At 40.6% G+C, this 26,387-nt stretch overlaps 1 protein-coding gene across 4 annotated transcripts; it reads right to left on the reverse strand.

The window, feature by feature from the left end:
* Positions 1-767: 767 nt before the first annotated feature.
* On the reverse strand, positions 768-26,387 carry LOC119038861 (zinc finger protein 791-like). 4 transcript variants are annotated; one of them, XM_037131405.2, is made up of 5 exons: positions 26,227-26,387; positions 12,859-12,985; positions 12,594-12,654; positions 10,514-12,156; positions 768-5,540 (listed from the first exon to the last, which is right to left on the reverse strand). In XM_037131405.2, exons 1-4 carry the CDS (start codon positions 26,227-26,229, stop codon positions 10,518-10,520), a joined length of 1,830 nt encoding a protein of 609 aa, XP_036987300.2. In that variant the 5' UTR covers positions 26,230-26,387; the 3' UTR covers positions 768-5,540; positions 10,514-10,517. The 4 variants fall into 4 exon arrangements, with proteins under 4 accessions (XP_036987300.2, XP_036987301.2, XP_036987299.2 ...); XM_037131406.2 differs by lacking the exon at positions 768-5,540 and adding an exon at positions 13,364-13,473 and having other exon boundaries at positions 9,006-12,156; XM_053658496.1 differs by lacking the exon at positions 768-5,540 and adding an exon at positions 9,007-9,526.

A 26,387-nucleotide genomic window follows, 5' to 3' on the forward strand; every position in this document is an offset into this window, starting at 1 on the left:
TATATATGATTCCCCTCTTTCTAAGCATTTATTCTATAATAATCAGAAATTTACTTTCTTTTTACACTCTTTACTAATGTAACAACATCATAAACACATGGGAATTATCAACACATTTTTACTGTGATAACATTATATCCTATTTTTCTAATTGTAAGGTTCAGAAAATACTGGAAAATGACAGACCACAGACAAGTGTATTAAAAAGTTGTGGTTTGTATATATGATAGGATATTATTACTCGGCCATAAACAAAAAGAATGAAGTCTTACCATTTGGGACAGCATGGATGGACCTAGAGGGTACTATGCTAAGTGAAACAAGTCAGGTAGAGAAAGAGAAATACCATATATTTCACTTACACATGGAATCTAAAGAACAAAACACACAAACAAAATAGAAACAAAACCGTAGATGCAGAAAACAGACTGATGGTTGGCAGATGGGGGCCTGGGGGGCTGAGTGAAAAAGGTGAGGGGATTAAGAAGTACAAATTGGTAGTTACAAAACAGTCATGAGGATGTAAAGTATAACACAGGCAGTGTAGTCACTAATGTTGTGATAACTAAGTATGTTGCCAGGCAGGTACTGGACGAATAGAGAGAGCACTTGGGAAGCCACATGATTGTGTAACTGCTATGCTGTACACCTGAAACCAGTGCTATATAATATTGAATATAAACCGTAATTGAAAAAAAAGAAAATATCAGAAATGCTATACAAATAAAACAAAGATTATTTATTTAAAAAACATCAATTGCTTTGGGAAAAATTCTTTCATCTCCTTATTACCCACCATTTTTATCACTTCATTAAACAGGCAGTAACATCTATGTGAGGTTTCTGTGACTTAAAACAGTGAAAAATTAGAAGTCTTTTCTTCTATTCCCATCCCCAAATACAAACAGCGCATGAGGCCTGTGGAAAGCCAACTTGGAACGAAGCTTAGCTGGCCATATTGCCCTGGAGTCCTCCAGGCCATTAGAAGTAGAGATATACCTCATTTTACTGAGCTTCACTTTATTGTGCTTGGCAGATAATGCATTTTCATCAGTACAGATACAAGGGTCTCCACCAGCAGTAAGTTTGTGACTCACTGAAGGCTCAAATAATACATACACACTAATCTTTTAGACAAAATGGTATTTCACACTTAACAGGCTGCAGCAGTGTAAACAGAACTTGTTTATACACCAGGAAACCAGAAAATTCTTGTCACTTTCTTCATGGAGACATTCACTTTATCCGATGGTCTGGAACCAAACCTGTAACATCTCTGAGGTATGCTTCTAATCAGAGGCAGCTGACGGAATAAAAATATTTTTGTGGGGAAGCTCTGCTTTTTACTTTGAAATTTGTCACAGTCTCAATTATTCCTTTCTCTCTGTGTCTGATTACGGTCTAGAAAACCACTGGGAATTTAGAGCTCAGGCACGAGGATAAAAGCATGACAACTTAGACCACAGTAGTGCTGACCTCATGCATTTCTCAGGGCTGCTTCCAGCCAACTTTTGGTGCACATAGGCTGCAGACTAAGATGATGATACGCAGAAGTGCTCTTTCCAGCAAAACCATAATAGTGTAGGAGGCAGCCTGACCTCAAGGTCCCAGCTAATGTGGACCGCACAGTCACAGGAATTCAGCTGACAAAAACCAGATGGCCAACTAAGGATGCTGGCAGTGAAGATCCATGTCAAGGCCTAAGAAAGACATCCTACACGTTCTGCAGGTCCTACATGTCCTGCCCGACGACAGTCTTTACTCCCCCGCTTTTAGCCCTATAAAATTTGCTGGTTTGGCGAGAACTGTTAAGATGGTCTTTGGGATGAGAGACCCTCCATCTTTTTGGGTCACCAGCACCTGAATAAACCTCCTTCCTTTTCCATCGGTACCTGTCTCACGAGTTTGGCTTTCATTGCAGCAGACAGCTGAGCCTGGGTTTGGTTATGATTCTGGGATCTCTGCATTTGGATCTTATCTCATCTTATGACAATTCCCTACTCTGAACATGTATTTGTCAAGCAAGACATATTTTGATAGGTTACCTTTTGTTTTATCATAGGTTTTTTTTTGTGGGCAGAATTAACACCCTACCCTAAGTAGAATCTGATGTGAGGACTGATGTAACCATGTGCATCAAGTTAAAGGAAAAATGTTTATAAATCAAAGGTACTTTCTAAGGAGAATAAGCAAGGGTAAGTTGCTCCTGGTGGCTTGTGCAGAAAAGAATGGGTTGGCTTTTTAATGTGTGTAGCGATAGAGGTTGCAGGTTTGAAGGTTGATCCTCCTACCTGCTGACACAAAAGGAAAAGGGGCAGGTGTCAACCTTCATAACTCGTTTACCCATGTGGGCCAGGCAGGGTGAGCTGGTATCTGAAGCCTGTTAGGAGTCAAGTATTTAAAATGAGGGCAGTGTCTTTATTAACATTCATTCCTGAGGGTTTTTTTTCATTCCTGAATGAGTGATGCCAAATCTCATTGACATTAGTTAAAACTTGAATCTCAAGTAAAAAATAATGTGGAAAGCGCAAGCAGTATATTATAATTAATAAGACAAATCTTCAAAAAGGTATTCTAATCTAGTCATCCCAGGTGTTGGAGAGATCCAGGAAAGTGTCATTATGGTTCCAAAATCTGTTCAAATATTTTAGTAATGTTATTGTTTATTTTAACATGTTGTCTCATTTGTTGTGTTATGGGCGAAGCCTTGCCAGTGCATTTTATCCACATGCATCAAGTAACCCTTTAGGGGGACAGAACTCTCTCTAGCTGATAAGTAGTTCTAAGCCAACTGGTCATACCATGTCTGCAAAGAGTTGTCCTTCAAGTATATCAGCTGAAGCATTAAGTGATTGCTTCATGTATTTTGAGTGCTCTACACATTTCTTGATTGGCATTACTGATGTGCCCAGGTCAGCCCCAGTGACTGACAGGCCACTGACTGAATGAGTGCATCGTAGGAAAACAGCAAGCACATTTGTGTTGGACGGCCCCGAGGGGTTCAAAGGAGGACGCCCAAAATGCAACACTGACATGCAGGGTGCACGGGCTGTCCAGGTGATGTTACATGGCAGGCCCAGAAGTGAAGAGGTAAGGGTGGTGGCTCGGCTGTGCTACTGCAATAAACCACAGACCGTGGGAGAGACCATTCTGACAGAAATGTCTAGTGTAGAAAGGCTTCTGCTTATTAGGGGCCAGTAAGCCCGATAATCAGATAAATATAATTGGTCCCAAAGATTGGGAATTAAATCTAATGTCTTAAACAAAGTATTTACAAAGTTCATGGCAGGAGAGGGAAGTCTCTTGAAGTTTGTGGAATGTTTAGGTTACCGGCCTGTTACAAATCATGTGGGCTCCTAAGTTAATACCAGCAGAACAAATATGTAGTAAGCAATTTGAATCAACTTATTACCTTGAGCAATGAAATGAGACTCTGCAGTTTAAGGTTGGGGTGGCCTTGATTTGGAAATCAAGGAAAGTTGATTGGAAATGTGGAAAGTTGGGGTGGCCTTGATTTGTACTTGGGTACTGTAAGTTATTCTCAAAGTTTTCTATGCCATAGGGGGAGACCTTGGATAATGAGTTGTTGCTGTACGTGGAGCCATACAGATAGGTCACTGCAAGAGCAAGAAGAAAAAAAACCAAACAAACTTGTAAAATGTTCAGATGGGTTTGATTCTTGACCAGGGAATTCTCTACTGGTAGCACAATTGACTAATTGTGCAGTTTGACTAATGGATCTGATGCTTGGGTCCAATCTTGGATCAGGGATGGCCGGATGAGGGACGGAACACAGCATCTCTGCAGAGGGCTCCATCAGACATGGTGGCAGCACCCTCTCTCTAAAGTACATGAACTCTGCGGTTACTCATGTGATTCCAAGGGACAAAGTGGCCCCTGTATCTAAAGACATGGCTCCTCTGTAACAGATATCATCATTGTGATGGGAACACAATTCCTCCTATAAGTTGGATATCCCAGAGGGGCCAGTGTTTGCTCTGTCCTGCAAGTATCATTACATTTTCAATGAGGAGCCTCTGGTTAGCAAGCCTGAGGACCCAGCATTCAGGACCCAGCACAGGAGGGAAAGTTGGCTGTGGAGAGTCATCACCTCAGGCCCTGAAATCAGGGCTCCACTCACAAAGACCCGCCAGATGCCAGCAGCACTTTTCTAACTGTGGGCAGCACCAGCTGAGTAAAATGGTTTTTGGTGCCAGAATGCCTTGGGTAGTTTCATTTGCCACGGGTGGTTTAGAGACCCTTGGGTGCATCATAGTAAGCTGACACCTCTCTATTAAGGAGAGTAGGGAGATGATAAGGGAGTCACTGGTCCTTGGACAGTTCTTCAGTGTCTGGTTTGCCCATTCAACATCAGTAAGTTTTAAAGTATCATGTGAAAGTAAGCAAGCAGATCTCATAAACAGGCAATCGCTGCGGACACTGCAGGTAGTAGAATGGGCCTATGACACAGGTTCTGCCAACTGCCTCTGTCATTCTCTCCATTAATTCCCCAGCTCAGAGAAATTTTCTAGAGTGGGATATGCATGGATTTCTGATGTTTCCAAGTGAGCAGTCACAAGTAGGCTTGAGTTGAAAACAAAGAGCCAGAGATGGTCTGTGGGGGCGATGGAAGGAAATGATGCTGGTGCCTGTGACTAAGGACGTGTCCCCAGGCAGAGACCATATGGGATGCGCCTTTATGCTTCAGGACCACAGTACACTCAAGAGATCTGTCCAAGGAGCCTGGTTTAAACTCTGGGACAGGTTCTGGGAGCCCTGTCACTTCACTCCTGGTTATGTTCCTGAGATGAGGGCAGTGTAACCCTAGAGGGTGTTTTTCTCATTTAAGACAGGGCTGCAAGGAAGACCCAGCAGGGACTAAATCTTCCTCACAGACCTTTAATTTTTCTCAGAAGGATCCCACGGCTGTGGAAAGAAGTGAACACACAAAATCAAGGTTCACCCTGGCTGGTGTGGCTCAGTGGATTGAGCACCAGCCTGTGAACTAGGGAGTCACTGGTTCGATTCCCAGTCAGGGCACATGCCTGGGTTGCAGGGAGGTCCCCAGTGGGGGGTGCATGAGAAGCAACCACACACTGATGATTCTCTCCCTCTCTTTCTCCCTCCCTTCCCATCTGTCTGGAAAGAAATAAAATCTTTAAAAAAAAAATCAGGGTTTGAGAGGGCTTCACATTCTCCCAGGATATGAAAGCCAGTGTTACTCGTGTGTGTGTGTGTATGTGTATGTATACTTTCACTAATGTATGGTGATGTCGCCATCAAGTGATGGAAAGTATGCCTTCAGCTCAGGATAGCACCCTTGTGGTGCTGATCTGAACAAAACCCCTCCACATGATGTTATTTAACTCTAAAAATATGAAAAATATTTCCCTTGTTGTTTAGTAGAACTTGAAGCTGTTAACTGTATTTTCCAGCCTTATAGAAATTGCTGGTCTGAGTACACAAAAATGAATCCTGTAAATAGCAAAATGGGCTGTGGGGCTGTGTGGATCACTGAAATAAAGGTCTTCCAGATACTCCTGCAAGAAAAAAAAGCATTAAAAAATTAAAATTTAATTAAAAGAAATTAAAAATTTCCCATTTTGCCTGGGCCTGGGTGGCTTAGTTAGTTGGGCATCGACCCACAAAACGAAAGGTTGCTGGTTGGGTTCCTGGTCAGGGCACATGTCTGGGTTGCAGGCTGGTCTCTGGTTGGCACACACGCAAGACGAAAAAGACTGATGATTCTCTTCCACCTCGATGTTTCTCTCCCTCTCTCTCCCTCCCTTCCCCTCTCTCTAAAAGTAGATAAAATCTTAAAATTCCCCCCATCTCTCCTGTTATACTCAGTTATATTACTCAAAATGAGAGGCACCTGTCTGTGAAAGACACCCCAGTAGTTCCTTGGATTGCTGCCTTTACACATCCCCATCTCTTTATGGCATATCCACTGGGGAATCACAGCAGACCTGCGCAGATGCCAACCTACGCATAAACTAGGGATGTGCCAGAACACACAGGTGAACATGACTGTCTAGCTGGGAGGACTCCATGCACTAATGGGGTGTACAAGGTGTCAGTGTGTACAGAAGCAACATGAAAAATGCAAATGCTGTAACATTTCAATTTTTAAAGATAAACGAAAACTCTCTTAAATTACATCGTCAAACACAGAAAAATACCACAAATATCTGTGGCCAAAATCAAGTTCCAGATAGCAAGGTTCAAGCTCACGACCACATGTTATATACACAAAATCTGTGATGACAGAAATGAAGACAGGCCGTGGCTACATCTTCATCTTTATGGGAAATCATGATTGTTAAGGAAATCAGAAAGTCTGTGTTCCACCCTCTGTTTACTTCCGTGTCCAAGCGCTTCCCGAAAAAGTGGTTAAGATATATTACACGTGCAAATACATGTCACCAGTAATGACATCCTCACTCAGAGGCTCTGACCCTCATAGAAAGGAAATATTTACACCCTGCCCTCCCTATTATGTCACATCATTTTTACTTTCTTCAAAGCCCACATTCCCATCGGATAAACTAAAGCTTTACCATTTGTTAACTATTTTTCCCCAAAACCAATAAGCATCAGGACTGCAAGAACATGTATGTCTTATGTCACTATGTCCAAATCCTAAGGGTGACGACTGTTTGTGCTGAATTGGGCACGACGGCTCTAAAGTGCGTGACAGTGAGGGATGGCGGTACTAACAGCATGGGCACCGTGACAGTGAGGGATGGCGGTACTAACAGCATGGGCACCGTGACAGTGAGGGATGGCGGTACTAACAGCATGGGCACCGTGACAGTGAGGGATGGCGGTACTAACAGCATGGGCACGGCCTCTGAGCAAGAGAGGCCTGATTAGACCAGTGGTCCTGTCTTTCTCTCTTGCCAGGTTTGTGTTCTCTCACAACTTACCTGCACTTAGAGGCCTCAGTTGAGTCATAAAAGTAAATTAAAAACATTATGTAATACACTAAGAAGTGAATACTTTAACTGAAGTGCTTATGGTAAGTAGTGTAATATATGGTAGGAAACGTATCAGTGTTTAGCTGGTAAGTACTAAAGGCACAGCTGTTCTGGAGGACTGGGAGCTGGCCTGCAGTCTCTGTAAGGCCAAGTCTTACCCTGTTGAAGAAAGAAATGTCACATATTTCCTTCTTCAAAGGTAGTCAGTGACCATGATGGACCAGGACAAAAATAAATGTAATTTGTAACCCTGTCAAAAATAGTAAAAATGCCCATTTTTAAAAAGATTTTATTTTTGGAGAGAAGGTAAGGGAGGTAGAAGGAAATGGAGAGAAACATCGATGTGGGAGAGAACATTGATCTGCTGCCTCCCGCACACCCCCAACCAGAGACCGTGCCCACAACCCAGTCATGTGCTGACTGGGACAATGGGCAACCTTTCACTCTGTGGGATGACGCCCAGAGCACTGAGCCACACCAGTCAGAGCAAAAGTGACAATTTTAAATCATAAAAATAACCAACATTTCTCTCTTCTTACTCATATGACTGACTAGGGCTTCTTACAAATTAAGTTTAGCTCCACTACCATGTTTTGCCTTCTTGGTGATAAGGTTTAGGATTACCACTAACATGACTTTATCTCCTCACAGCATTCGATATACAAAACTGTCCTGGTGCCTTGAAGAGCCATCAAGCCATCTATCACAGGCCAGATGCTGTGAAAGGCCTGAGCAGCCTTTTATGCCACACCCCACAGTCAAGCCACTGTGTGGCTCTTGTTATCATTAGAATTCATTGCGCCCCTCTTTGACTACAGGCACGGTTCTGCTCCACCTGCGGGTCACTGGCACTGGAGCACTAAAAACCATGACTTAAGGTTTTGGTATTAAGAGTGAGTGAAAATTAGTGTCACAATAAAAACTGTAACTATAAAAAAATAAAACAAAATATGCCTGAGGAAAATTTACCTGAATTTGAAAACAAATGATAAAACCAACTATGTGTAATGTATAATTTTAAATGCAGAAAATTACGAAGTTTACTCGGAAATCCCTAATTATAATCAGACATTTTAACATATCCTTTCAGGAAATGAAAACCAAAATATTTACTAGCACATGGCTGAGAAAAGTTAGTCTTTTTATGAAAAACCCACAGAAGTTCTTTTAATGAAAACCCATTTTTTGTTCATTTAACAAAAAATGTACATACTTTTAGTGACATACAGTCAGACATAACTGAAAACATACCAAGGGACTGCATGCAGCTACAAGTAACAGGAAACACGCACAGCCTCCCGACAGGAGGGAGATGCTGGATCTCACTCGGAAGCACCGGGGCGAGGCAGCCACTGCACACGCAGCAGAGGCGGCAACACTGTAAACATCATGGAGTCAGGAAAGCGCACTCGACAGCAGTGTTCACAGCGTAAGGTGTTTCCTATACAGATTAGATCTTACAGACAAGAGCATGAAGTCTGACTCAGTTTTCTGGTGGACATGAGGGCTTACAGAAAAATCCATACGGAGGGATCTTTGATGTGGATGTTGTGAAGATATCAGTGGAAAGCTACACCTCTCAGAAAATGGATATGGGACAGTTGGTGAAGGTTTTGATGCTAGTCTTGGTTGACAATCAAAGAATCAAAAAAAAATGGTCTGGAAGATGGAGTCCTTGAAGTGCCTATGTATCTATCTGTCCAAATGGTAGCTCCAAAATCTGATTAATGCCCTTTTTGTTTTGCCTTCCAAATTTAATGCAAGTGAGGCTATTAATGAATTCTAACATAAAACCATAAAGGAGATGGATTCTGGAAACCAATGTTAAGATAACATTACTCATACTTCCAACCTTAGATTTTGTTGCCCTATTACAGGTTTCTCTTCGTACGCCAAAGTCAATTCACCAAACAACAGTCAGAAGGAAAAACAAAAAGCAAAGGAAAAATGTAAAAAGAATATTCATTCACATGAGAATTTCATAAAATTGCCATATTTAAAATTTATTCTAAATATTTATCAGTATAAACATGGAGAAAAAAACCCTCTATACCCATCACCCTCAAAAAGGAGCTTTGTCAGAGGGAAAGGTAGGATACAAAGGGGAACCCGAAAAACCTGGAATTTACTTATAAAAAATTGTGTATTTATTTTGATGTTTTTTTTTAAAAGATTTTATTTATTTATCTTTAGAGAGGAAGGGAAGGAGAGAAGGAGAGAAACATCAATGTGTGGTTGCCTCTCATGTGTCCCCTGCTGGGAACTGGCCTGCAACCCAGGCATGTGCCCTGACTGGGAATCGAACCTCGATCATGTGGTTTGCAGGCCCGAGCTCAATCCACTGAGCTATGCCAGCCAGGGCTTATTTTGATGTTTAAACTCCAGTCACCTTCAAAGTCCTCTGCATTTGACGCAATACACCTTTCAAGATGTTTTTTCCACTGCTCAAAACAGTTTTTGAATTCATTGATTTTGATGCCTTTTAGTGCTTCTGCAGTTTTTTTTCACCTCTTCCACATCCACATACTTTTCCCTTTGAGGACTTTCTTCATCCATAGAAACAAACAAACAAAAAGTCACCAGGGGTGAGATTGGGTGAATAAGGAGGATGGGCCATGGGCGTCATGCCATATTTGGTCAAAAACTGCTGAACACTCAGCATGGTGTGGGCAAATGCACTTGTAAATCACCCATCATGAAATGGGCAAATGAACCTAATGAGTCTTCACAAACATTCACTGAAGCTTAATGCAACTTCCTATCACACTGCTAGCTGGTGCACTGATACAGGTTCCTAGAACATTCACTAGTGGGGGAAGCCTGTATTACAAGGGGCCCACCCTCCAGAAGATGATTGCGGGTTTTTTGGGGTCTTCCCTCATCTATCTATACATATATAAAATAAGCTAGAAATATAAAGGGTTGGTGCAAGTTGGTACAAGGCCACTAAGAAAATCAAACTACCAAACTTCTTTTTTAAATGACCCCTTAATACAGAACAATGAAACATTATTATTATTTTTTAAAGATTTTTATTTAGAGGGGAAGGGAAGGAGAGAGGGAGAGAAACATCAATGTATGGTTGCCTCTCATGCATCCCCCACTGGGAACTGGCCTGCAACTCAGGCATGTGCCCTGACTGGGAACTGAACTGCGGTTGTTTGGTTTGCAGGCTGCACTCAATCCATTAAGCCACACCAGCCAGGGCCAATGAAACATTATTAAAAGAATTATCTAAATTCATATAAGAAACACATTTTAAATACCTATGGATCTAACAGGTCTCAAAATGGAGAAACATATTAAACATTGTAAGAAAAACACTATTAATTTTATGTACTATTGTTTAAAGACAACTCTCAGAATTATCTCACCTGAATATTCATTTCTGAAGGTAATTAGTAGAAATCCAAGGTCCAGTAATGCACTTTAAGAGGTTTAGTAAACACAATATATTTACAACTTCAAAAAGAACTTTTTCATGTTGAAAGTTTGCTGGATTAATTTCTACTAAGCTTTCTCATTTTACTTACATGTTTATTTCTCTTCCATGGGAGATTTCACATGTAAGGGTGAGAGCCAGTTCAAGTCTTTTCCATGCTGTTTACATTCAAGAGGTTTTATCCAGTGATCCCTTTTGTGTGTTTGAAAGGAATGGGAAAGACTGAAGCCCCTCCCACATTCTATACTTGTATATGGTTTCTCTACAGTGTGCACTGTTAGGTGTCTTCGGAAGTTTGTGTGGTAACTGAAGGCTTTTCCACACTCCTTACATTCATAGGGTTTCTCTCCAGTGTGAGTTCTTTCATGGATTAGAAGGTAACTGAGATACCTGAATGCTTTACTACATATTTTACACACATAAGGTTTCTCTCCAGTGTGAGTTCTTTCATGTGTTCGAAGATAACTGGGACATCTAAATGTTTTACTACATATTTTACATTCATAGGGTTTCTCTGTAGTATGAGTTCTTTCATGTATTTGAAGATAACTAGGATACCTGAATGTTTTACTACATGTTTTACATTCATAGGGTTTCTCTCCTGTGTGATTTCTTTCATGAATTTGAAGATAACTAGGGCATCTAAATGCTTTACTACATATTTTACATTCATAGGGTTTCTCTGCAGTGTGAGTTCTTTCATGTCTTCGAAGATCACTGAGACACCTAAATGCTTTAATACATATTTTACATTGATAGGGTTTCTCTCCAGTGTGACTTCTTTCATGTGTTTGAAGACTTTGATAACATCTGAAGGCTTTTCCACAGTCCTTACATCCATATGGTTTCTCTCCAGTATGAGTTCTTTTATGTTTTCGAAGGTAACTGAGACAGGTGAATGCTTTACTACATATTTTACATTCATAGGGTTTCTCTTCAGTGTGAGTTCTTTCATGTACTTGAAGATAACTGGGATACCTGAATGCTTTATGACATATTTTACATTCATAGGGTTTTTCTACAGTGTGAGTTCTTTCATGTTTTCGAAGATAATTGAGACAACTAAATGCTTTACTACATTTTTTACATTCATAGGGTTTCTCTCCAGTGTGAGTCCTTTCATGTGTTTGAAAACTTTGATAATATCTGAAGGCTTTTCTACATTCCTTACATTCATAGGGTTTCTGTACACTGTGCGTTACTTCATGCATTCGAAGAGAACTAGAAGTAGTGAAGGCTTTCCCACACTGTTTACACTCATAGGGTTGTTCTCCAGTGTGCGTTCTTTCATGTAATCGAAGTGAACTTGAACAACTGAAGACTCTTCTACATTCCTTACATTTATAAGGAGAATCTGTAGTGTGTGTTACCATGTGTTTTTGAAGGGTTTTGAGGCACATGAAGACTTTTCCACATTCCTTACATTTATAGGTTCTCTCTCTATTGTGATTTATTTCATGTTGTTCGAAGCACTGCAGATAACTAAATGCTCTCCCACACACCTTGCATTTATATGGCTTCTTTCCATATTTCAGATATTCACATTGTCCAGAGTGACATCTAATGAGTCTATCAAGAGATGAATGATACACAAAGACTTTTCCACATGAACTGAGCTCATATGGTTTTGCTCCAGTAAGTTTCTTCTTCAGATTGAAATTTGAAATAAGGTTGAAGTTTCCTTCACATTGACTATCCTCTTTACTTTCACAGAGTTTCTCTATCATATGACTTCTATAAAAAACAAGAAGCACATTATTAGTGATTCCTTATTAATGATTTTATATTCTTCATATTTACTATGATTTGTAGGAAAAGTATAAGTATTCTGCCGTGTCTAAATTGTTTGAAATTAAATGTACTGAATGCTTTCCAGAAAGACTTCACCCATGCTATTATCAAACCGTGATATTCATATATGGGGTTTATTAATACAGTTTCCAAGTGAACAATTTTGCAAACACTGAACATTTATGTTACATTTTAAACATTTTTAAACTGTAACATATATGTTATAGAAAGCATTTTTAGTAAAACAAAAGCATATTTAGTAAAAATTTTCTAACAAAGACACGTTAAGCAGGGTTTATTAATTTTGTTTGTTTTTTTATAAAAGTTTCATAGCAAATGAGAATTCTCACATGAGACACTGTTTCTATTGTGCAGCTCACCTTAGTTTTCTCCCCTGCTTTTTGTATTGATCTTCAATGTCAGGATCTCTCCATTTTCCCCCTAAAATTCAGAAGCAGAAAAATTATTCCAAAGCATTAGAATTACGAAAAAAAAATATTAGCTTCTAGATCTACAATGAGCTGTTACCACGCCCAGTTTATTTACCAGTGTTGGCCCTTCCCACATTCCACAACATGGAACGATGTTGATGAACAAGAAACACTTGTTTTCTATTGACAATCGAAGGAATGTCCTCATCCTTACCTATGGAGGCCAGGTTCCTAAAGGTTTCCATCATCACATCTCTGTAGAGCTTCTTCTGTGAAGGATTCAGTAAGGCCCACTCCTCCAGACTGAAGTTCACAGCCACATCCTCAAAGGATACTGAGTCCTGAAACATCCCAAATATGTGAAGAGGAGGTTGTGTGAGACTGACAGAATTGGGATGCCTAAACTCCACTTGCAGGAAGGTTATGTATGATCCTCTAGTCTCCAAACATCTCATCTATGGTATGATCATCAAAAGCTTATTCTCTGTTCACAGTTTCTCCTAAATTTAATACCATCACTAACACATGGAAATGACACATTTTACTGGAATCACTTTACACCTTATGTATCTTCAATGTCATGGTTCTGAGCATGCAGGAAAAGAACTGAAATATTATACAGATAAAAAAACATAGCTCTGGCTGGTGTGGTTCAGTGGATTGAGTACTGGCCTGTGAACTGAAAGATCTCCAGTTCAATTCCCAGGCAGGGCACATACCTGGGATGCAGACCAGGTCCCCAGTTAGGGGTGTGTGAGAGGAAACTGATTGATGCATCTCTCCCACATTGTGTTTCTCTTCCTCTCTCTCTCCATCCCTTTTCCTCTCTCTAAAAATAAAGAAAATCTTTAAAAAAAATGTATCTTTTAAGACCATCAATTCCAAGAAAATGAAAAAAAATTCATTTTCTTCCTTATTACCCACCATTTACAGCCCTCCAGGAGGCAGAGGGTAAAATTAGTATCAAGTTTTAATGAATAAAATATAGTGAAGAATTGGGTGCTTTTCTTTTCACCCCATCACCAAACAGGTAAGTCCACAAGACTCAAAGGAATCAAACTTTGAACAAAGCTAGCTGACAGTGTCATCCTAAAATTCTCCAAGCCTTTACCAGTAATCAGTTAATATACCCCAAATATGCTTGTGGAGACTGATCACTTTTAACTTGTGTTTTATTTATCACGGACTGAGTTCTTTCTTTCTCTCTCTGTCCAATTTAATGAGGTTGAAAAATTACTTAAAATTTACAACTCAGACACAAGGAAGAAGGCATGACAAGACTACAAAATCCCTGTATTCATGTGCTCAGGGCTGCTTCCAGCCAAAATTGAGAACACACAGTGAGATAACAGGCTGGGAGAGCTCTTTACCATCAAAGTATACCTGGGTACCTGGGCCTTGCTGACCTTGCAAAACAAGTTAAGAGCTGCAGGTTGCAAGGAAGTTCAAGGAAGTCCAGCTCACAACTGTAGATCACATAAAGGATGCAATAGTGCTTTTCTCCAAAAAACCCAAAATTTTCATTGTCCAATTTCATGAGGAAGTGTTTACCAACAAGTCACTCTAGAAAATTTGTCACTAGTACATCTACTATGAAATGTTAAAAAATTCATGATAAACATGGAGGATTAAAAAATGAATAAGGATAAAATATCTTTTATTTCTTATCATGTAATATATGACACTTTGTTTAAAATAATATTAGTAATAGTAATAATAATGTAATAGTAATATTAGTAAAAATGCTTATGGGTAATTGAAATCAATGACAGCAACGTGACAAGGAACAGTGACGGGGTAAGTGGGAACGGTGCAGTTTGAGGTGCTTGCACAACCAGCAAAGTGGTACAGTGAGACAGGACAGAGCATGAGGGTTAGTTGTAAAAGTGTACTCAAAACTCAAAGGCAAAAAATAAAAAAGTTTTATAATGTGTGACTGATATGTTATGGAAGAAATTAAAAATTAGGTAAAATGCTTAATTAAAGCCAAAGAAGGCAGAAAAAAGATGGAAGACAAACAGAAACAAAGGACTGGGGCACCAAATAGAAAATAGTAAAAGGTTTGGTAAATACTAATCCATCTGTAACAATAATCACTTTAATCATCAATGATCTCAACACAATTGAAAGATACAATAGTTAATATCAGATTTTTAAAAATCACATTATATACTGTCTACAAGAAATCCACTATATTTTTTCTTAAAGATAGATTGGGAACAATGCCACTTTATTTTTTCACGCATTAACAATAATTTTTTTGTTATTGTTACCATGGTGAATGTTTACCTAATCTGACTTAACCGTAAAGATCTACAAAGGACATGTAAGTGTGTAATTCTTCCCATTTTAAAGAAACCCAGCTGCAGAGTCCATTTGCCCAAGGTTACCCTACAGGTGATGTAGGAGACAGAATTTGGACCTAGGTCTTCTGTGTCTAGTGCTGTACTTGCTCCTTCTAGCCCAGCCCTCCTCAGGATGTTTTTAGAAGAAGCACCAAAGAACACCCTATTCCAGTGTCCCCATGATGGAGAGCATAGCATCATGGACAGAGGGAAGGGCCATCGGAGAGGGGGTCAACAGACTTCCTTCTCCGTGGCTTTGCAGCCCAGTCATGCTCCCCTGCCCCCAACATTCCCTGGTCCCTCTACTCTGTGACATCACAGATGGCCTCCTCCATGCTCTGCCAGCTACATGAGTGAGGCTCAAAGGTTAGACCTGAGAGCAGGAGGAAGTATTTGTCCTGTTTCTGAAGGGATGCTGTCGCCATCACTCCTGGACACCTTCTGCTTTGGTCCAAGGTAAGTTCACTTTAACTTACCTTGACCCTACTGTTTTTCTTTCTGGGTCCCAGTCTTTCTACCTGTGTTGAAAGACCTTCAAGGGCTCCTCCACCTCTAGAAGAAGCATTCCTGTCTGACCTTGTTGATCCTTTTTGTTCTGGTTCAAGTCCAGTGGAGTCAATGGAGACCTGAAGTTCACAGCCAATAGGGGAACAACCCAGGGCCCTTTTCCTTGGCTCCTGCTTCCATCTAGGAGGGCACTGGCAGTACAAGAAGCCCACTCCACCCTCCCTAGCGAGCATCAACTCTACATGTTTGTCAACATGGGCATTTGTTTATTGAGCCTTTCCAATGTGCCAGTTGTAATAAGCACTTTCCATCATTAGGTAATCCTCATACCCATTTTCTAGGATAGATACTATTATTACCATTCCCATTTTACAAATTGGAAAACCGAGGTTCAAGGAAGTAAACTCTAAATCTCATAGTTAATATGTACTAGATCTTTAAGAATTATACCCCAAAGAATATGTAAATACTACATGGCTTTCCCTAAGAACCTTAGAATTTCTGAAGAGGGTTCGAAAGTCTTCTCTATAAACACTCTGAGGAGAAAGTGGTCTCCTCATGAAAAGGAAATCCACTTTAACTATAAAGCTGTAGATAGATAAAAAGTAAAAAAGTGAAGGAAAATATACCGCACCAACAGTAATCAAAGGGAAGCTGGCATAGGTATATAAATGAAAGATAATGAAGATTTCAAACCAAAGATAACTGAGAGATAAAGAGGGGTATCTCAGAATGATGAAGGGGTCCCTTCACTAAGAAGGCACAGTAATTCTTTATATGTATGTACATGACAACATAGGTGCAAAACACAAAAGGCAAGAGCTGGTAAACACAAGGAGAAATACTGTCTTCATCTACTATTGTGGCTGGAGACTTTAACACCACCTCATCATGAATTATAAATTCCAGCATGGAGAACATCAGGAAGGACAGAGTGGAACTGGGCAGCACTATGAAACAACTGGATTTAGTCATAATCTGTGGAATACTTCACACAACAGCAGAATACACACTCACCAAGACAGAACACATCCTGGGACATAAAACATACCTTAAAATTTGAAGAACAAAAATTATACAAAATATGCTCTTAGGCCACAATGAAAGTAATCTAGAAATCAGTATCAGGAAGAAAGTGGAAAAACTCACAAGAAGAGATAACTCCTGGAATAATGAGAGAGCACACCAAGGGTCAAGGATACACAAGCCAATTGCTTTCCTATGGACTTCACAACTATACTCAAGTGATCTTTGACAAAGGAGGAAAGATGATTCAGTGGAAAAAGAAAGTATTTTAAACAAATAATGCTGGAAATAATGGATATCGCCATACAAACACACACAGAGAACAAATGTGGAAACAAGCCTTACACCTTTCACAATAATTAACTCAAAATACATCAGAGATCTACATGTAAAATGCAAAAGTAATAAACTCCTACATATGAGGAAATCTTGATGCAAATAAAAGAACAATGAGGTATTGCTACACATTTATTAGATGGCTGAAACTCAAAATACAACTACTTAGAAATACCATCAATTCTTCAATTGATGGGATTGAAGGTGCAGGTAATCCTCCTTTGCTGCTGGTGGGAATGAAAGTGGGCATATCTACATTGGAGATGGGAACTTCCACTCAAAAGAGAAGATGCTCTTACTACAAATAATAACATCCAGCAGTTACACTCCTTGGAATAGACTTAAAGGAACTGAAACCTTATGTTCACCCAAAAACCTGTACATGAATATGTATAGGTGCTTTACTCACAATTGGCATGAGTTAGAGTAAGCATGATGTCCTTCATGAGGCAAACAGACAATCAGTGGCAAATCCATTCAATGAAATACTATTCAGTGATTTAAAAAATGAGGTATTAAGGAAGGAAAATACATGAAGAAACCTTAAAAGTGCATTGCTCAGTGACAGAAGCGAATGTGGCAAGGCTATGCACTGTACCACTGTGGGTACAATACGGTCTGGAAAAGACAAAACTAGGAATCAATAAACGAAGTCTCTGGGTTTGAAGGATTTAATGGCTGGAGTGAGAAATGAATGAGTAGGTGAAGCAAAGATTTCTGCAAAGTAAAACTACAGTATATGACATAAAAATAATGGATACACGTGGTTATACATTTGCCCAAACCCCATAGATCCCGTAACAGAGTCAAGCTCACATAAACTGTAAAATTTACTGCATCAGTATTGGCTTAGCAGTAGTAACATATGTACCACAGTCATATAAGATTTAAAAAAAAATAGAGCAAACAGTGTGGATACACAGGGGTTATGTGGGAACTCTTTGTGCCCTCTGATCAAGTTTTCTGTAAACCTAAAATGGCTTTTAAAAAACTGAAGTCTGTCAAACACTAGACAAAGAAAAATGAAGACAGACTCATTACAATAAGTGACTGATAATTTAAACAGGCCATGTATCATTAACTTACCTTTTCTACATAAGAAAGCACTCCATCATTGAACCCTACTAAATGATATAAAAATGCAGACCAAAGATGAATGAGCTGATGGATTTAAGTTCCCAGTCCAAGAATCTGTTTAAAATTCAGGCATTTGCTCTGGCAAGTGTGGCTCAGGTGTTTGGAGTGTTGCCCTGTAAACCTAAAGGTTGCCAGTTCAATTCCTGGTCAGGACACATGCCTAGGTTGTGGGTTTGTCTATTGGTTGGGGTGCATACAGGAGACAACCAATTGATGTTTCACTATTTTTCCCTCTCTTTCCCTACCCTTCTTCTCCCTCTAAAAGCAATGATAAAAATGTCCTTGGGTGATGATTTTTAAAAATTCAGATATTTAATAGTAACATAAAAAATCCCATTTGTATAAAAAAATAAAATTAATAAAAAGGCAGGCCATAAGGTATATAAATCTCTTTCTAACTAAAAGGACAAAAAGCATCATGACACTTTTCTCTCTACTATATTTCACAGTAAGAATATTTTCAGGAATGAGTAAGATATTTTTTAAAGGATTTCATTTATTTTTAGACAGAGGGGAAGGGAAGGAAAAAGAGAGGGACAGATACATCGGTGTGTGGTTGCCTCTCCAGTACCTCCTGCTGGAGACCTGGCCCACAACCCAGGCATGTGCCCCAACTGGGAATTGAAGTGGTGACTCTCCAGTTCACAGGCCAGCACTCAATCTACTGAGCTATACAAGCCAGGGCTAGGAATGAGTAAGACATTACAATGCATTACAGGTTTGCAAATAAGCTCTGAAATGGACCAGGAATTTCATCTATTTACATAACCCCTGATGTGTTTCATCATATTATTGAAAATAAATATTCAATAGTTTTTTCCCCCATTTCCATAAAATAGGAGTTCATTTACCTTAGGAATAGTATAGCCTTTTTCATGTCAAAGTTCTCTAGGTGCTAGAGGTGCTATCAGGAAGGCTGTGGTAAAATTCCTTAAGCCAAACCTCTGGTGTTAGGTGTGCTCGGGGGAACGGAGAGGGGAGTCTGGGTCTTTGCTGGAGCACAGAGAGGCACAGAGAGAGCAGCAGCAGACAGGCTGGTGGAAGAGCTGCCTAGTCAATAGGACATTAGCTTCCATCTGGGTGGATTTGTGGGGAATGGAAATGCTCCCCGACTCTCAGAAGTATCATGGAAGTGAAACTGAATAAAGATATTTGACTGCCTGTTGACAATACTGGTTGAAAGAGTATTAAATAAAAATTCAGGAACTTCCAGCCAAGATGGAGGTGTAGGTGGAAACACTACGCCTCCTCACACAACCAAATTTAAAGACAACAAAGATTTAGAAACAAAAACACAACCAGAAGAGACAGAAAATTAACTGTACAGAAGTCTGATAATGAACCATTCATCCAGACCAGTAAGAGGGGCAGAGTTGGCGGCCAGTGGAAAAAGGTCATGGCAGGAAAAAGCAGTGGTTGGCACACCCAGGTGTGCAGGTGGCTCGGGGCTAGCAGACCTCGGGCACGGGGAGGAAATGAGCAGACCCAGTGAGGCGCACAAGGTGGTTGGCTGACTGTGGTCACACATTCAAGTGCAGATAAACCAGGAAAAAATGAGCAGCAGACAGACAGTGCAACCCAGGGCCCCAGCACCAGGAGATAAAGTCTAAAAACACTGATTGAAAACACTTGGGGGGGGGGTGTTGAGGTGCGGGGAAAGACTCCCAGCCTCATAGGAGAGTTCGTTGGAGAGACCCACAGGGTCTTAGAATGTATACAAAGCTGCCCACCTGGGAACCAGCACCAGAGGGGCCCAATTTGCTTGTGAGAAGCGGTGGAAGGAACTGAAATCTGAGAGAGCAGAGAAAGCGCCATTGTTTCCTCTCTGACTCTGCCCCCATATACAGCATCACAACCCAGCAACTGGGTTGCCCCACCCTGGTGAACACCTAAGGCCCCGCCCCTCACTATGTAACAGGTGCTACCAGACAAAAAAATCATGTCTCAATCAGAAGAACAAATCAAAGCCCCAGAGCCAATATTTTTTTTCTTTTATTTATTTATTTTTTAAATTTTATTTAGTTATTTTTCAAGTACAGTTTTTTTGTTTATTTCTCCCATCCCAGCAGCCCCTGCCCCTTGCTCCCCACCTCCCTCCCACTTCCACCCCCCTTAGTTCCCGTCCCTGTGTCCTTCCTTTGTTCCTCCAAATCCCTCCCCCTTTTTCCCCTTAACTTCCCTTCCCTCTCCCCTCTGGTCGCTGTCCCCTTGTTCTCTATTTCAGTGTCTTTGTTTTTGTTTTTTTTTTCTGCTTGCTCGTTTGTTTTGTTGCTTAGCTTCCTGTTAAAGGTGAGATCATATGGTATTTGTCTTTCAACACCTGGCCTATTTCACTCAGCATAATGCTTTCCAGTTCCATCCATGTTGTTGCAAAGGGTAGGAGCTCCTTCTTTCTCTCTGCTGCATAGAATTCCATTGTGTATATGTACCACAATTTTTTGATCCATTCATTTACTGACCGGCACCTAGGTTGCTTCCAGCTCTTGGCTATTGTAAATTGTGCTGCTATGAACATTGTGGTGCATAGGTTCTTTGATATTGATGTTTTAGGATTCTTAGGATATAATCCTAGCAGTGGAATTGCTGGGTCAAAAGGCAGGTCGACTTTTATTTTCTGAGAAAATTCCATACTGTTTTCCATAATGTTTGTACCAGTCTGCAATCCCACCAACAGTGAACTAAGGACCCCTTTTCCCCACAACCTCTCCAACATTTGTTGTTTGTTGCTTTATTTATGATAGCTATCCTGACCTGTGTAAAGTGGTATCTCATTGTGGTTTTAATTTGCATCTCTCTCATAGCTAACAATATTGAGCATCTCTTCATGTGTCTCTGGATGTTCTGTGTGTCCTCCTTGGAGAAGTGTCTGTTCAAGTCCTTTTCTCATTTTTTAATTGGGTTGGGTGTCTTCTTAGAGTGGGTTGGGTGTCTTCTTAGAGTGGAGTCTTCTTAGAGTGGAGTTCTTATATAAAGAATGTGTAAGTTCTTTATATATTTTGGAGATTAAACCTTTGTCTGAGGTATCATTGGCAAATATTTTTTCCATACAGTTGGTTGTCTTGCTAATTTAATACTGTTTTCTTTGGCCACGCAGAAGCTTTTTATTTTGATGAGATCCCATTTGTTTATTCTTTCCTTTATATCCCTTGCTCTAGGGGACATATCAGTAAAAAAGTTGCTGTGTGAAATATCTGAAATTTTCTTGCCAATGTTCTCCTCTAGGACTTTAATGGTGTCACAGCTTATATTTAAGTCTTTTATCCACCTAGAATTTATTTTGGTATATGGTGTAAGTTGGTGCTCAAGTTTCATTTTTTTGCACATAGCTGTCCAGTTCTCCCAGCACCATTTGTTGAAGAGGCTATCTTTACTCCATTTTATGTTACTGCCCCCTTTGTCAAATATTAATAGACTGTAGAGAGTTGGGTTGATTTCTGGGCTCTCTGTTCTGTTCCATTGGTCTATGTGCCTGTTTTTATGGCAGTACCAGGCTGTTTTGATTACAGTGGCTTTGTAATACAGTTTGATATCAGGTATTGTGATCCCTCCTACTTTGTTCTTCTTTCTCAAAAGTGCAGCTGCTATTTGGGGTCGTTTATGGTTCCATATAAATTTTTGAAGTGTTTGTTCTATGTCTGTGAAATATGCCATTGGTACTTTAATAGGTATTGCATTGAATCTGTATATTGCTTTGGGTAGTATGGACATTTTGATGATGTTAATTCTTCCAATCCATGAACAAGGTATATGTTTCCATTTGTTTGTGTCTTCCTTGAATTCTTTCTTCATGGCTGTGTAGTTTTCTGCATACAGTCTTTTACCTCCTTAGTTAGGTTTATTCCCAGATATTTTATTTTTCTTTTTGCTGTATCGAATAGGATTTTTTCCTTGATTTCTGCTTCTGCTGATTCATTGTTGGTATACAAAAATGCCTTTGATTTCTGGATATTGACTTTGTAACCAGCTGTTTTGCCAAATTCATTAATTAGTTCAAGCAGTTTTTGGGTAGAGTCTATAGGATTTTCCATGTACACTATCATGTCATCTACAAACAGTGACAGTTTTGCTTCCTCCTTTCCTATTTGGATGCCTTTTATTTGCTTTTCCTGCCTGATCGCTGTGGCTAAAACTTCCAATACTATATTGAATAGAAGTGGTGAAAGTGGACATCCTTGTCTTGTTCCTGATTGTAGTGGAAAAGCTTTTAGTTTTTTCCCGTTGAGTATGATATTGGCTGTAGGTCTCTCATATATGGCCTTTATTATATTGAGAAATGCTCCCTGTATTCTCACTTTGCTGAGTGTTTTTTATCATAAATAGATGTTGTACTTTATAGAAAGCTTTTTCCGCATCTATTGATATGATCATGTGGTTTTTGTCTTTGCTTTTGTTTATGTGATGTATTACATATACTGATTTGCGAATATTGAACCATCCTTGCATACCTGGGATGAATCCCACTTGATCTTGGTGTATGATCTTTTTGATATATTGTTGGCAGAGCCAATACTTTTAAGCGACCAAGAGATAGCCAACCTATCAGATGCACAGTTCAAAGCACTGGTGATCAGGATGCTCACAGAACTGGTTGATTTTCGTTGCAAATTAGATGAAAAAATGAAGGCTACACTAAGTGAAATGAAGGAAAATGCACAGGGTTACAATAGTGATGGAAAGAAAACTGGGCCTCAAATCAATGGAGTGGATCAGAAGGAAGAAAGAAACAACCAAAAAGAAAAGAATGAGGAAACAAGTATTTTTAAAAAATTAGGAGAGGCTTAGGAACCTCCAGGACATCTTTAAATGCTCCAACATCAGAAGGGGAAGAGGAAGAGCAACAAGTGAAAAAGTTATCTGAACAAATAATACAGGAGAACTTCCCCAATCTGGTAAAGGAAATAGACTTCCAGGAAATCCAGGAGGCTCAGAGATCCCAAAGAAGTTGGACCCAAGGAGGAACACACCAAGGCACATCATAATTACATTACCCAAGATGAAAATGAAAGAGAGAATTCTAGACGCAGCAAGAGATAAGGAGACAGTCACCTACAAAACAGTTCCCATCAGACTGTCAGCTGATTTCTTTAAAAGAGACCTTACAGGCAAGAAGGGGCTGGAAAGAGGTATTCCAAGTCATGAAAGGCAAGAACCTACAACCAAGATTGCTCTACAGCAAAGCTTTCATTTAGAATGGAAGGGCAGATACAGTGCTTCTCAGATAAGGTCAAACTCCAGGAGTTCATCATCACCAAGCCCTTATTATATGAAATGTTAAAGGGACTTATCTAAGAAAAAGAAGATATGAAATATGAACAGTGAAAGGACAGCAAACTCACAGTTACTAACAACCACACCTAAAACAAAAGCAAACTAAGTGGACAGCTAGATCAGGAGCAGAGCCACAGAAATGGAGATCAGATGGAGGGTTAGCAACAGGGTAGTGAGAGGAGGAGAGAGGGGGAGAAGTTACAGAAAATAAGTAGCATAGACAGTGGGGAGAAAATAGATGGGGGGGGTGAGGGCAAGAGTAGTGTGGGAAATGTAGAACTAAAGAACTTAATACACATGGAAATGAACTAAAGGAGGGGAATATAGTGGGGAGGGGGTGTGCAGGGTGGAGGGGAATGAAGGGGAGAAATGGGGCAACTATAGTGGCACAATCAATAAAATATATTTTAAAAATAAAAATAAAAATTCATCTGAGTAAAAAAACAAAAACAAAAACAAAAAAACTCAGCCTGATTCAGTTTAAGATCCTGACCCAAATGGACTCCCCAGTTCATTTAAAATTTTTTTTCTTTGCCCTGGTTAGTGTGGCTCAGTGGGTTGAGTGCTGGTCTGCGAACCAAAGGGTCACTGGTTTGACTCCCAGTCAGGGTACATACCTGGGTTGTGGGCCAGGTCCCCAGTTGGGGGGCTCGTGAGAGGCAACCACAATTGATATTCCTCTCCCTCTCTTTCTCCCTCACAGTCTCTAAAAATAAATAAAAGGTAAATTTTTTTCTTAAACTCCTCAATTCATAAACCCTTTGTCCACGAGATAGAAGCTCTGATCTTTACAGAATTTCTCACTGTGCACAAATCACACTCTGATTGTACCTATACTGTAGATGCAAAACTCAAACATAAGATCTAAAAATGTCTAGGCCTAAGGAAACCACAATTACAATCAACAAAAGGACATCATCCCCCTCCCCCATGTGCACATACGCCCCAGCTCCCCAGGGCTGCAGCTTCTCAGTGTACAGGCTCCTTCCACGGCAGGTGTGAGCAGGTGGGACACCAGCAGGGGATGCTCCCCAGGTGGAACCACTGCTCCTTCAAGCACTTTCCTTTTGTAAAAAAAATATAAATAAGTGGAACCATATCAAAATGGAGCTGCCACCCCAGAGGAACTGCCTTGCATGTCTTATGCCTCAAACCTTGGTGTGTCAAAACAAGGCAAAATAACCTTTGGGCTGGACTTAAAGCAACATGTGTCCCAAAGACCTGTTTGCAAGGACTGATGACTACCTTACTCAAAGTTTAAAACACTATGTTATGCCATGTTGACCAATAGACGTACCTTCCTTCTACTGATGTAACTACTCCCTTTCCTTTTCTCATAAATACAGCTTGCCTTTATCTCCTAAGTGGAGCTTAGGAGATAAGATTTGGGCTTGTGTCTGAATCACTGCTTCACAAGTAGTTATTCTTACTGATCTCACACAAATGCCCTTTGCCACTCACTTTGAAAGACATTTTGTTTGTTTGTTTGTTTTCTAGGTGAGCACCTCACAGGCTCAAAGAACCTTGACCATACACCCCTGCTTTACACTGGATTTGCTTTGGACAATCATTTAAAATCCACCAAAATCACTTAAACCAAGTATTTATGCAGAGAGGAAGGAAGAAAATTGTAAAGGTCTTTAGTACTTCAACTAGAACAACTTAAATATCTCTTTCTTTATATACATATTTTAAAGATTTCAGTTAATTATATTTCCTGTGAAACTTACTACACATGCTCAGGGAGAGTGAAAAAAGAATTACATAAAAATGAAATGTAATACTGGAATATTTTATTTTTCCTTAATTCACGTCTTTCATACCTGTTTGGAACTATTTTATATTGTTTCAAGCTCTGTTGATTAAATACATTTTACTTAAATAAGTTAATAAATGTTTTCAAGTGACAGACGCAGGGAGGGGCAGTGCTGAGAGGAGAGAACACACAGGAAAGTTTCCAAAGAGGAACCTCCACTCAAAGGACTTCCCGTAGGATGTCTGTGCCCAGGGATAGGAACCAGGATTTCACACAAATGTCTTCCAGGTGGTTCTTGTCTAGTATCCTCCCATGCAAAATATCTACAAATATATCTTTAAATTTTTTTCATTTATTTATTTTTAGAGAGAGGGAAAGGGAGGGAGAAGGAGAGGGATAGAGACATTAATGTAAGAAACACCTATCGGTTGCCTCTCCATCTCTCCCCTGCAGGGGACTGAACTCGCAACCCAGGCTTGTGCCCTGACCGGGAATCCAACTGGCGGTCTTTGGCTTTGTGGAAGACCACCCAAACAACTGAGCCACGCTGGCTAGGGAAGAAATAGAAATCTTTTAAAAAGGGCATTTGCAAAGCTCTGAGGGAGAAAGATAAGCAACTGGAATGTTGGGTCTGTTTGAAATGCACCCCATTGAACAAATAGTTGATAATAATGCTGCGAATCGGAGAGAGGAAGTTGGTTTAGGGAATGGCTGCAGGAACTGAAAATTCAGGGACTTACTGCCACCCCTAGGAAGAACGGGGTGGGAATAGGTTTATGGACTTCAGACCCTGCTTCCCGAACATTTGGAAAACTCAGGAGAAAGAGGGTCCCCCCCTCTGGGGAGACAGAAGGGACTGGGGACCCCACGGACCTCAGATGCTCCCACGCGCGAGCCCCGGAGCCCGAGTCACGACTGTCTCCTGATCGCCCTCCCGTGGTCAGCGCGCCACCCGGGGAGACGCGGGGCCGCGGACGCAGAGCTGCCCAGAGAGGCTCCTAAGTCTACGTCGCCGCGCAGTGACGGGCCTGGACGCCCGGGTCCCGGCTGCCGGCCCAGCACCCTCGCCGAGAGCCGGAGCGGACCGAAGTTGGAGCGGCGCCCCGGGGCGGACTCCGGACTTTACCCCGGGGAAGCCGGGCTCCGCCATGGCAGGTTCCTACCAGCCCGTCTTCCCCGTCTCCCCACCTAGGAGCAGCACACTCACCATTTCTAGGTTTCCTGGGTGTCTTTGAGTCCTTCCTACGACCCTCACGTTTAGTGCAGATCAAAATGCGACAGAAGCTGTGACAGAGCCACCAGTGACCTTTAAAAGGAGCCGACACCGAACCCAGAGCAGCGCTGGAGACGTCCACGCCCGAGCTCAAC

Source organism: Artibeus jamaicensis, unplaced genomic scaffold (assembly GCF_021234435.1).
Source record: "Artibeus jamaicensis isolate MK-2021 breed Jamaican fruit bat unplaced genomic scaffold, CSHL_Jam_final scaffold_537, whole genome shotgun sequence".
NCBI classification, from domain to species: Eukaryota; Metazoa; Chordata; class Mammalia; order Chiroptera; family Phyllostomidae; genus Artibeus; species Artibeus jamaicensis.

What these genes read in the sequence shown, in the direction of transcription:
- LOC119038861 (XM_037131405.2), bottom strand. An exon ending in TAGGAACCTGGCCTCCATAG is followed by an intron (nt 12,655 to 12,858) that starts GTAAGGATGAGG and finishes TCTGAATTTTAG; the next exon opens with GGGGAAAATGGAGAGATCCT. An exon ending in AAGCAGGGGAGAAAACTAAG is followed by an intron (nt 12,157 to 12,593) that starts GTGAGCTGCACA and finishes TGTTTTTTATAG; the next exon opens with AAGTCATATGATAGAGAAAC.